Source organism: Hyla sarda, chromosome 12 (genome assembly GCF_029499605.1).
Source record: "Hyla sarda isolate aHylSar1 chromosome 12, aHylSar1.hap1, whole genome shotgun sequence".
Lineage (NCBI taxonomy): Eukaryota > Metazoa > Chordata > Amphibia > Anura > Hylidae > Hyla > Hyla sarda.
Window position 1 is genome coordinate 70,014,254 of NC_079200.1, and position 13,708 is coordinate 70,027,961.

Consider the following 13,708-nt stretch of genomic DNA (forward strand, 5'->3'; position numbering starts at 1 on the left):
ATCCAATAGGAATGGCGTACGCAGCGGCGTAATGACGTCGCTACGCAGGCCTAGTAAGGCCTTGCGGAAGACAGAAGAGGACCGGAGAAGACAGCAGAGAACCGGAGAAGACCAGGAGAGCCCAGCGGAGGCCAGGATCACAATCGGGGACACCATCTCGAGCGGCGAGGACAGGTGAGTACAGCTTCCTATACTTTACATTGCACGAATCCCTCAACATACGATGGATTCGACAAACGATGGCCATCATACACACATATACAGCCTCTATATGCACATACACTGCCACTATATATAGACACACATGGCCATCATACACACATACACTTCCCCGATATACACACACATGGCCATCATACACACATACACAGCTTCTATATGCACATACTCTGCCACTATATATATATATATATATATATATATATATATATAAATATCCAATAAGAACAGCACCTCCAGAAATGTCAAGAAAAAAAGAAATAGGGGTGCCCGCATATTCTGAACCTCGGTCCACTGGTTCCTCAATGTATACAAAAATATAGAAGCAGCACACCACAGGTAGAGTTCAAAAGAACGGTGAATTTATTCCATGATGTGAGAGACTACGTTTCTCCAGCCTCACGCTGGCTTTCTCATACACACATGGTCATCATACACACATACACTGTGAGAAGATTAAAGGTTTGGTGGTTGATGGGCGTTATGTGTCACCAAGGCTCCTGGCTTTGCTGAAGTAAGAGCCGGTATTATTCAGTGTCTGTTCTGCGATGCAGACTGACACTATGGCCGTAGTATGGCTGGAAGGCCAATCCGGGACGGCCCTTACTGGGAATGACCAAGTGTAGGGTGGGGGTCATTCCCCACAATCCAGGCCACCTTTTGTTGGCCTTAAAGATAGGCTGCCTCACCAGCTGAGGGGGATTTGCTAGTTGCAGCTCACACTGCCAGAGAAAGTTGTGTGTGGAGTTCTTCCCTGTGGTTGCTCCAAGAGTGGAAGCTGCTGAACAGCCTAGCTGGAGGCCTGGAAAAGACTTGCTTGATGCCGCATGGCATGAACTCAGGTGTGAACAAACACCTAGGAAATACAGGTGGACTTTTGTTACGTTTTCCTTTGTTCTGCTTTTAAAGACTGTTTGCCGTGTGATTTGAAAAGCATTGTCTCCTTGCCTCTATACTGAAACCGCACCTATCTGCAAGAGCGAGTCATCACAACACACATACACAGCTTCTTCTATATGCACATACACTGCCACTACATAGACACACACGGCCATCATACACACATACACTGCTTCGATATACACACACATGGCCATCATACACACATACACAGCTTCTATATGCACATACACTGCCACTGTATATACACACACATGGCCATCATACACACATATACACCCTCTATATGCACATACACTGCCCCTATATACACACACATGGCCATCATACACTGCCCCTATACACGCATACATGGCCATCATACACACATACACAGCTTCTGTATGCACATACACTGCCACTGTATATACACACACATGGCCATCATACACACATACACTGCCACATACACTGCCCCCAAATACACACAGCCATCATACACACATGCACTGCACCCAAACACACACACACAGCCATCATACATACATACATACACTGCCCCCATACACATACACTGCCCGCATACACACATACACACTGCCCTTATACATACACACTGCCCCCCATACAAACACACTGCCCCCAAACACACAGCCATCATACACACATACACTGCACCCAAACACACACACATTGCCATCATGCATACATACATACACTGCCCCCATACACATACACTGCCCCCCACACACACACACTGCCCTTATACACACACACACTGCCCCCATACAAACACACTGCCCCCAAACACACACACACACAGCCATCATACACACACACACTGCACCCAAACACACACACAGCCATCATACATACATACACTGCCCCCATAAACACACACACACTGCCCTTATACACACACACACTGCCCCATACAAACACACTGCGCCCATACACACTCACACTGCCCCCAAACGCACACACAGCCATCATACACACATACACTGCCCCGATATACACACACATGGCCATCATACACACATACATAGCTTCTATATGCACATACACTGCCACTGTATATACACACACATGGCCATCATACACACATATACAGCCTCTATATGCACAGACACTGCCACTATATAGACACACATGGCCATCATACACACATACACTGCCCCTATATACACACACATGGCCATCATATACTGCCCCTATACACACATACATGGCCATCATACACACATACACAGCTTCTATATGCACATTCACTGCCACTGTATATACACACACATGGCCATCATACACACATATACAGCTTCTATATGCACATACACTGCCACTATATAGACACACATGGCCATCATACACACATATACAGCCCCTAAATACACACAGTCCCTTTATACACACACAGCCATCATACACACATACACTGCCCCCATACAGATACACTGCCCCATACACATACTCTGCCCCCAAACACACACACAGCCATCATACACACATACACTGCCACATACACTGCCCCCAAACACATACAGCCATCATACACACATACACTGCACCCAAACACACACACAGCCATCATACATACATACACTGCTCCCATACACATACACTGCCCGCATACACACACACACTGCCCCCATACAAACACACTGCCCCCAAATACACACACAGCCATCATACACACATACACTGCACCCAAACAAACAGACATTGCCATCATACATACACTGCCCCCATACACATACACTGCCCCATACACATACACTGCCCCCATACACACACTGCCCCCATACAAACACACTGCCCCTATACACACACACTGCCCCCAAACACACACACACACACAGCCATCATACACACATACACTGCACCCAAACACACACAGCCATCATACATACATACACTGCCCCCATACACATACACTGCCCCCATACACACACACACACACACACACACACACTGCCCTTGTACACACACACTGCCCCCATACAAACACACTTCCCCCATACACACACACACTGCCCCCAAACACACACACAGCCATCATACACACATACACTGCACCCAAACACACACAGCCATCATACATACATACACTGCCCCATACACATACACTGCCCCCATACACACACACACACACACACACACTGCCCTTATACACACACACACTGCCCCCATACAAACACACTGCCCCTATACACACACACTGCCCCCAAACACACACACAGCCATCATACACACATACACTGCACCCAAACACACACACAGCCATCATACATACATACACTGCCCCCATACACATACACTGCCCCCATACAAACACACTGCTCCCATACACACACACACTGCCCCCAAACACACACACAGCCATCATACACACATACACTGCCCCATACCCACACACTGCCCCCATACACACACACTGCCCCCAAAAACATACACTGCCCCCAAACACATACACTGTCCCCAAACACATACACTGCCCCATGCACACACACTGCTCCCATACACACACTGCCCCCAAACACACACACTGCCCCCCATACACACTGCCCCCATACACACACACACTTTGCCCCCATACACACACTGCCCCCATACATACACACACACTGCCTCCAAACACATACACTTCCCCCAAACACATACACTGCCCCCATACACATACACTACCCCATACACATACACTGCCCTAAACACACACTCTGCCCCCAAACACACACACACTGCCCTAAACACACACTCTGCCCCCAAACACACACACATGGCCTACACACCCACACACACACACACTGCCCCCATACACATACAATGCCCCCATACACATACACTGCCCACAAACATACACACACTGCCCCCTAACACACACACTGCCCCCAAACACACACACTGCCCCCATACACATACACTGCCCCCAAACACACTGCCCCCATACACACACAGTGCCCCCATACACATACACACGGCCATCATACACACATACACTGCCCCCATACACATACACTGCCCCAAAACAAACACACACAGCCTTCATACACATATGCACTGCCCTCATACAAGCAAGTACCTGTGTGCAGTGTAGCCTACTGCTCCGCTCCTCTATTGTGGGTGCTGGGCAGGAAGAGGATGGACATGTGGGCCAATGTCACTGGCCAGCTGCTACTAGCAGGGCCTGCTGGTAACTGACGGCCACGCACAGGCACGTCTCATACCAGATGCAGCCCCTGCTATTTTAAAGTGACAGTGTGCTGCCCTCCGTACGGCGCTCCCTCTTACTCCAGCCCCCGATGGCCAGTATGGGCCACAGACAGGACAGGGCTGGAATGTAAGAAAAAAGAATGTGATGGCGGTGGCCCCCTTCTCTGGTGTGACTGACTGACTGTAGTCAGTCAGTATATAGTGACGCCTACCCCCACCCCCAGCGGTCAGTGAGTGACTCACTGTCTCGCAAGAAAGAGTGTTGGGGCCAGGCGGGCCCCTTACTGGGGTACAGGTTGTACCCCCCTGATGGCGGCCCTGCTTGTACATAGGTGGCAGTATTATAGTAGTTATATTCTTGTACAGTACACAGAAGCAGTATTATAGTAATTATATTCTTGAACATAGGAGGCAGTATTATAGTAGTTATATTCTAGTACATAGGAGGCAGTGATATAGTAGATATATTCTTGTACATTGGGCACGGTACTACATTAGTAATATTGTATATAGGTGGCAGTATTATAGTAGTTATAGTCTTGTACATAGGGGACAGTATTATAGTAGTTATATTCTTGTACATAGGTGGCAGTATTATAGTAGTTATATTCTTATACATAGGGGGCAGTATTATAGTAGTTATATTCTTGTACATAGGGGACAGTATTATAGTAGTTATATTCTTGTACATAGGTGGCAGTATTATAGTAGTTATATTCTTGTACATAGGGGGCAGTATTATAGTAGTTATATTCTTGTACATAGGGGGCAGTATTATAGTAGATATATTCTTGTACATATCAGGCAGTATTATACTAGTTATATTCTTGTACATAGGAGGCAGTATTATAGTAGTTATATTCTTGTACATAGGGGGCAGTATTATAGTAGTTATATTCTTGTACATAGGAGGCAGTATTATAGTAGTTATATTCTTGTACATAGGGGACAACAGTATTATAATAGTTATATTCTTGTACATATGGGGCAGTATTATAGTAGTTATATTCTTGTACATAGGGGGCAGTATTATAGTAGTTATATTCTTGTACATAGGAGGCAGTATTATAGTAGTTATATTCTTGTACATAGGGGACGACAGTATTATAGTAGTTATATTCTTGTACATAGGGGACAACAGTATTATAATAGTTATATTCTTGTACATATGGGGCAGTATTATAGTAGTTATATTCTTGTACATAGGGGGCAGTATTATAGTAGTTATATTCTTGTACATAGGAGGCAGTATTATAGTAGTTATATTCTTGTACATAGGAGCAGTATTATAGTAGTTATATTCTTGTATATAGGGGCAGTATTATAGTAGTTATAGTCTTGTACATAGGAGTCAGTATTATAGTAGTTATATTCTTGTATATAGGGGCAGTATTATAGTAGTTATAGTCTTGTACATAGGAGTCAGTATTATAGCAGTTATATTCTTGTACAAAGGAGTCAGTATTATAGTTGTTATATTCTTGTACATAGGAGGCAGTATTATAGTAGTTATATTCTTGTACATAGGAGGCAGTATTATAGTATTGATAGTCTTGTATATAGGGGCAGTATTATAGTAGTTATATTCTTGTACATAGGGGCAGTATTATAGTAGTTATATTCTTGTACATAGGGGCAGTATTATAGTAGTTATATTCTTGTTCATAGGGGGCAGTATTATAGTAGTTATATTCTTGTACATAGGGGACAGTATTATAGTAGTTATATTCTTGTATCTAGGGGGCAGTATTATAGTAGTTATATTCTTGTACATAGGAGGCAGTATTATAGCAGTTATATTCTTGTACATAGGGGTCAGTATTATTGTAGTTACAGTATATTCTTGTAAATAGAGGACAGTATTATAGAAGATATATTCTTGTAAATAGGGGACAGTATTATAGTAGTTATATTCTTGTATCTAGGGGGCAGTATTATAGTAGTTATATTCTTGTATCTAGGAGGCAGTATTATAGTAGTTATATTCTTGTTCATAGGAGGCAGTATTATAGCAGTTATGTTCTTGTATCTAGGGGCGGCATTATAACTACTATAATCCTGACCCTCCCTTGGATACAGCCGCGCCTGGTCGTTAAGGAAGTTGAATGTTCTGTCAGTCGCCCGAATCTCACGTCACTTCCGGCAGCTTTGGTAACGTGTCCTTACCGGTCCGATCGCTGTGAATCCACACAAAGCAGCGACATCCCGGACATGGCGGAGCTGGAGCCCGCGGCTCTGCACAATGAGAGCGATGCTGCCGTGAACGGCACCGGGAGACTGGGGAGCTCTCCGGAGGGGACGGCATTGGCGTACGGCAGCCTGCTGGGGATGGCTCTGCTGCCCATCTTCTTTGGGGCGATGAGAAGCGTCAGCTGTGCCCGGGGGAAGGTGAGGAAACCCGTATTGCTCCCAGTATAGAGGCTACAGCCTGTTATTGGTGGGGGATGGGCAGTAGCCTATCGTTTTGCCAGTCCTTGCCAGATTTGATTCACCTAGTGCATCATAATGACCAAAAAACATCCGGGATCGCATTTTAACCATCTGTTGGCATGGATGCCGTATCCATAGAAACAATGCTTTCTCCTCCAAACGCACGGTGGGATAAAAAGGCGCTGAGACCAGGATAAGGTAAGGGAATTTTTTACCCACAATGCAAAGCATTTCGTGGAGAATCCGCTTGCCTGAGGAAGCGGATTCTCTTCGAAATGCGTTGCATTGTGGGTAAAACAATTCCCTTACCTTATCCCGGTCTCAGCGCCTTTTTCCCCGCCATGTGTTTGGTGAAGGAAGCTTTATTCATGTTGTTTGCTGGCGTGGAGCGGCTGCAGAGACCTTCGTATTCTTCATACGCTATCCTATTATTGTACTTGGTTTCCAGTACAACCCCCTATGGTAAGCGCAGTTCACACTCAGTGTTACCATTTAACCACGAGGTAATACACTACGGAGCGCATCCTGTTGTTTTTATCTTTTTTACTAGCCATAGGAAGGCATTGAGCTGCCTATTGTGTGCCAGTGTGGTGGGCATCAAAGCATGAGCAACAAAATGCTTCTGTCACCTGTGTATTAAAGCCTATTGCAGGGTGGGTACTGCTAGTCTGCTGCCCTATTGCTCGATAATCACAGCCTTATCCTGAATCTCACTGCTGGTTGTTTTTGTTTTTCTGCAGAACTCATCTGACATGCCAGAAACGATCACCAGCAGGGACGCTGCCAGGTTCCCCATCATCGCCAGCTGCACCCTCTTTGGGCTATATCTGTTTTTTAAAGTGAGTGTCAGATTTTACAATATAAGGGTTTATGGTCTATACCAGTTTTCTCCAACCTGTGGCTCTCTAGCTATGGAAAAACTACAATTCCCAGCATGCCCTAACAGCCACAGGCTCTTTAGCCATTGTAAAAAAAATTACAACTCCAAGCATGCTCCAACAGTTGCAGGATTTTTGACTAATGCAAAACTATAACGCCCAGCATGCTCTGACAGCTGTAGGGTCTCTACCAATTGCAAAATTACGTTTCTGCCTGGATAATCCCAACTAGAATGATGTAAAAGGCAAAAATAAAATAGTCAGTGTCATCAGAAACGGTATCAATAAAATCTACATATCGTGCCGCAAGAATAGAGCCTCCACGTAATGCTGTGGACAACACAACAAAGCTGAGGGAACATCTTCCGACAAAAATCTGACATTCTAAAATTGCACACAAATTATTTAAACAAGAAGCAAGGGTACTGCTCACAAGAGCTTACAATTAGAGATGAGCGAACTTACAGTAAATTCGATTCGTCACGAACTTCTCGGCTCGGCAGTTGATGACTTATCCTGCATAAATTAGTTCAGCTTCCCGTGGGCTGGAAAAGGTGGATACAGTCCTAGGAAAGAGTCTCCTAGGACTGTGTCCACCTTTTCCAGCCCACGGGAGCACCTGAAAGCTGAACTAATTTATGCAGGATAAGTCATCAACTGCCGAGCCGAGAAGTTTGTGACGAATCGAATTTACTGTAAGTTCGCTCATCTCTACTTACAATATATGAGGGGGATAGGAGTTACATGAGGAGTAAGGGTCCTGCCCACAAGAGCTTACAATATATGAGGGGGATAGGAGTTACATGAGGAGTAAGGGTCCTGCCCACAAGAGTTTACTATATATGAGGGGGATAGAAGTTACATGAGGAGTAAGGGTCCTGCCCACAAGAGCTTACAATATATGAGGGGGATAGGAGTTACATGAGGAGTAAGGGTCCTGCCCACAAGAGCTTACAATATATGAGGGGGATAGGAGTTACATGAGGAGTAAGGGTCCTGCCCACAAGAGCTTACAATCTCTGATGAAATGGGGAGGACATGAGGAATAAGGGCACTGCTAACAAGTGCTTACAATCTATGAAGATACAAGGGGACACAAGGAGTAAGGCTATGTACACACGCGGAGCATCAGCAGAACATGCCAACACTAGGACCACTTGGAAATGCGCCATCACAAGAATAGACATGCGGATGCCAGAATCGGAATTTCCGTGGCAGAAACATCTGGTGCTGAAATTCTGCCATGTGGACAGTGCAGCAGAGGAGTAAGGGTGGTGTAAAGAAATATATCAGAAGAAACAAAATGTCCAGCGCTGGCTCGTGAAAACGGAACTTCTTTATTAAGACAAAGTGGTTGCCATAGGAAACAACAAGGGTTCAGGTAACGTGACGCGTTTCGGCCCGCAGGGCCTTAGTCATACATCAGAGAAATGTATAAAAGTCATAAATACATAGAAATATATAAAATGCCCAAAATGTGACAGCATTATTTTTGTTTTTCCATTTTCAACCCATAAATACATTTTTTGTTTTTTCAATACATTACATGGTAAAGTGAAGGATGCCATAAAAAAGTACAACTTATCCTACACACAATCCCACAGAAGGAACTGATAATTAAAAAAAGTACAAAGTTATGGTTGTTAGTAGAGATGAGCGAACTTACAGTAAATTCGATTCGTCACGAACTTCTCGGCTCGGCAGTTGATGACTTATCCTGCATAAATTAGTTCAGCTTTCCGGTGGGCTGGAAAAGGTGGATACATTCCTAGGAAAGAGTCTCCTAGGACTGTATCCACCTTTTCCAGCCCATCAGAGCACCTGAAAGCTGAACTATTTTATGCAGGAAAAGTCATCAACTGCCGAGCCGAGAAGTTCGTGACAAATCAAATTTACTGTAAGTTCGCTCATCTCTAGTTGTGAACCCTGAGGGCACGTGTTTTTCCTTCATTGCCAAGTTCTGAGAGCAAGAACTTTATGATTGTTGAATAAACATAGTCTTATGACAGCTGTGGTGTTTTTGTTACCACAATTTTGGGCTACCTATTTTTTGAAAAACCTTTTTTAATAATTTTTTTTGTATCTCCTTGTTTTGACTCCTATTACATTTATTATTATAATTACTTGTAGTAGTAGTAGTAGTAGTAGTATTTTTGTTGAGGTGCCAACAATCCTAGCATATTTATATACAAACCGTTTATTTTTATTTTTTATTTTTTTATAGCATTCGTTGTGTGGGTTGAATAATTTGATCATTTTATACCTCGAGCCATTACAATAGGGCACTACCATTTGTGCGTAGGTATATAATAAAGTACAGTGATCCCTCAACTTACAATGGCCTCAACATACAATAGTTTCAACATACAATGGTCTTTTCTGGACCATTGTAACTTGAAACCAGACTCAACATACAATGCTACTGGAATCTGCAAAACGTGTCAATGACTGGAAGAACCGACCAATCAGAATGGATATTTCACTGGTAAAACCCCTGTATTCCTAAAGTGCATGCACTGACTGGTGTCTGGTAGCGCCCCCTACAGTACAGGGAGGTATTACATGTTCTGTACTACTCCTTACCTGTGCCAGGGTTAGCTGCTCCTTTGGACACCAGGTGAGGGCGGCTCCATTTTCCTTTTTTTTTTTTTTTTAGGACATTGCGTGTTCTGTACAGGACCCTGAAGAAGCTCCTGTCCTCTACATAGACCAGTGTTTCCCAAAGAGGGTGCCTCCAGCTGTTGCAAAACTACAACTCCCAGCATGCCCGGACAGCCGAAGGCTGTCCGGGCATGCTGGGAGTTGTAGTTTTGCAACAGCTGGAGGCACTCAGGTTGAGAAACACTGAAATAGACAGTGATTTACAGCTCCCAGCAGATCTTTATTACTTTTATATATAAGGATTTGCTTTATCTATATTAGTTAGCTATTTATTTTTCTTTAATCCTCACTTTTTCCTATTTTTGGATGACCTTTTGGTGGCTTCAGAACCAATTACCAGGTTTCCATAGAGTTCTGGTCTCAACATACAATGGTTTCAACATACAATGGTCGTCCTGGAACCAATTAATATTGTAACTTGAGGGACTACTGTAATCTGTAAGGGGAAAAGATGATCTAGGTATTAGTGCCTATGGACATTGTAATAGAGACAACTCCTTTACAATGGATGTGACTATACGGTACCGGTCACAATAGGGAAGGATTGTCTACTGGATTTGCCATCTGTTAGGAGAATCATTTTCCTTGTGTAAATTAGCTTTCTTTGATTTCTTCAATTCTTTTTTTTTCCCCTTCTTCCAGATCTTCTCCCAGGAATATATTAACCTCTTACTATCCATGTATTTCTTTATTCTGGGCGTCCTGGCTCTGGCACACACTATAAGGTGAGCATGAATGTGTCAAGACATGGATCTCTGTATATGGGATAAGTAGAACAAGGTTACAAATGGGTAATCCCAACATGTAGATCTGGTGAGTGCCTCACATGGCAGAAAAACATGGGGTCAAATTAGGGATCGACCGATTATCGGTATGGCCGATATTATCGGCTGATAATCACGATTTTGGGCATTATCGGTATCGGCAATTACCTTGCCGATAATGCCCCGCACCGCCCCCACCGCACTGCGACCGCCCCCCCCCCCCCCCGACCCACCGCGTCGCACCACCCACCGTAGTGCTGGGCGGTATACCGGTATGGATTTTTGCCCATACCGCTATACCGGTCGGGCCCCTCCCCCACCCTCCGAGTCAATAAAAAAAAAAAAAAAAAACAAAACTTACCCGTAATGGGGGTGGTCCGGGCCATCCATCCTTCTGTCCTGTAGTGTCCGGCGCCATTCTGGGTGAACCGGTACGGGCTGTCCTTCTCCGGGGGTGCTCTTCTCCACTCCGGGCAGGCTCTGGCCTAGTACGCTGCATAGACGCCACTACGCCGTGACGTCAGGTGCGTCGCTGCACACGGGCGTCACTTCGCAGCGGCGTCTATGCAGCGTACTAGGCCGGAGCCAGCCCGGAGTGGAGAAGATGACCCCCGGAGAAGGACAGCCCGGACCAGTTCACCCTCCACCCGGAATGGCGCCGGACACTACAGGACGGAAGGATGGATGGCCCGGACCACCCTGACAGGCAGGGGGAGAGAAGCGGGTGGTGGTGGGAGCGGCCTATGGCACCGCAAAAGCCACTGCAGTGCATTGATTTAAAGCGCCCGCTTTAAATCAATGACCTGCAGCGGTGTCGAGGGGGGATAAATAGCCGATAACTTATACCGGAATATCGGTATAAGTTATCGGCTATCGGCCCTAACCTCCACCGATTATCGGTATTGGCCCTAAAAAAACGATATCGGTCGATCCCTAGGTTAAATAAACACATGGCTAGATATAGGGCAATTCACTTAATAACTTAATATGGGCTTCTGCTATATAACATGATGCCTAAAGATTACATACTATTTTAGGATCTCAGGTACCCTTTAAGGCGGTTATCCCAAAATTACAATTTATAATCCGTCCGCAGGATCTCTGAATTTACTGACAGCAAGCAGAGATCTTAGAATGACCACTTTAATGTAAACTTTTAGGATTTCTGCTTACAGTCACGAAACTCAGAGGCAGAAAATACAATCTGACCTATTACTGCTCAAGGCTGAGTATTTGTTAGAGTTGTTTCCACCATAGAGAATTCCCTGTGAGCTTAACAGCCTGGCCTCCAAATTGATAATTTGTCACAAACTCCCAGGACAGGAGAGAGATTTGTTTTGCTGACAGGTTTCACTTACATGATGATTTTCAACTAGATGTAATTTTGACAAATCTTCAGCAGTGCTAAGAGTTAAAGTGGTACTGCACCCCTAGACATCTTATCCCCTATCCAAAGTTAGAGGTCCCGGTCACCACACCCCTTCCCATAGACTTGCATTGAGGGGGCAGGCTATGACATCACAAGGGGGGTGGGCTGTGACATCACGAGGGGGTGGGACCGTGACGTCACGATACTCATGCCCCTTTTTCGCCCGTCATCAGGCAGCGAAGTTCACTCCGTGCTGCAGGATAGATCGCGGGGGGTTCCCAGCAGTGGGACCACCGGGATCAGACATCTTATCCCCTATCCTTTGTATAGGGGATAAGATGTCTAGGGGCGGAGTACCCCATTAACACTGTGCAGAATTTCTGTCTCATGTTGTTATAAAGAATGCTCCATACATTGTCAGCAACCAGGGGTCTTAAAAATGGTGATTTATTAAAAAAAGAAAGCCTATTATAAAGTGTGAACTTTTCATTGTTCAGTAATATCGAGCTTTTGATCATGGCCCTGTCCATCCTCATTTTTTTTTTATTTTTTTTTTTACCCACTTCTCTCCCCCCTTTCTCCTCTCTTGATTCAGTCTTGGAGGTTATCCAGGTAATTGATGGCCTTCAGTATTAGATCTGCAAGGGATTGACTCCAGACACCCTTGACGATCAGTTGTATAACGGGGTTACGGCTCTCATGGGAGTGCTGCAGCTTCTTCATCCTTCCGATTGTCATACATTTAGTAGTGATGGCGTTGGAAACAGAAGGATTATATATTCCAGTGAGCAGGGCAAAAATGCAGTACCTTACAGCCGACCCATATGTAGTACAGAGATAAAAGGACAAGCCGCAATAAACAATAAGATGGCTGATTGATGGGATGTCAGGTCGGACCCCTGCAGATGTAATAATGATAGACTTTTCTGGCCATTGTTTTTTAACATGTTAGATAACCCCTTTAACACGTTCCTTCTCTGTATCACACACTTCTCCTCCCTCAGCCCAGCAATGAACAGACTCGTCCCAGAAAACTTTCCTAACAAACAGTATCAGCTGCTCTTCACTCAGGGCTCGGGGGACAGTAAGGAAGGTGAGTGCACTGTGTGTGCAGACAGCTGGGGGGCGCTCTTCGGGGTCTTTTCTGGGCATTATATACAGAATAAATAATTGACCTGCACATTCTTCCTGTAGAGATTGTAAACTACGAGTTTGACACCCGGGACTTGATCTGTCTGATCCTCAGCGGAATAGTCGGGGTCTGGTACCTGCTTAAGAAGGTGAGAAGCTCCTCGTGT

General features: G+C 44.8%; 1 protein-coding gene across 1 annotated transcript in view; it reads left to right on the top strand.

Moving 5' to 3' along the window:
• Window positions 1-4,382: 4,382 nt before the first annotated feature.
• HM13 (histocompatibility minor 13) overlaps window positions 4,383-13,708 on the top strand; it is a gene marked incomplete in the record, with an annotated part of 19,195 nt that continues 9,869 nt past the window's right edge. The window contains 6 exon segments of the mRNA XM_056547547.1: window positions 4,383-4,435; window positions 6,342-6,696; window positions 7,479-7,577; window positions 10,920-11,002; window positions 13,415-13,503; window positions 13,605-13,690. Of these exon segments, the coding sequence (XP_056403522.1) occupies window positions 4,398-4,435; window positions 6,342-6,696; window positions 7,479-7,577; window positions 10,920-11,002; window positions 13,415-13,503; window positions 13,605-13,690 (750 nt within the window).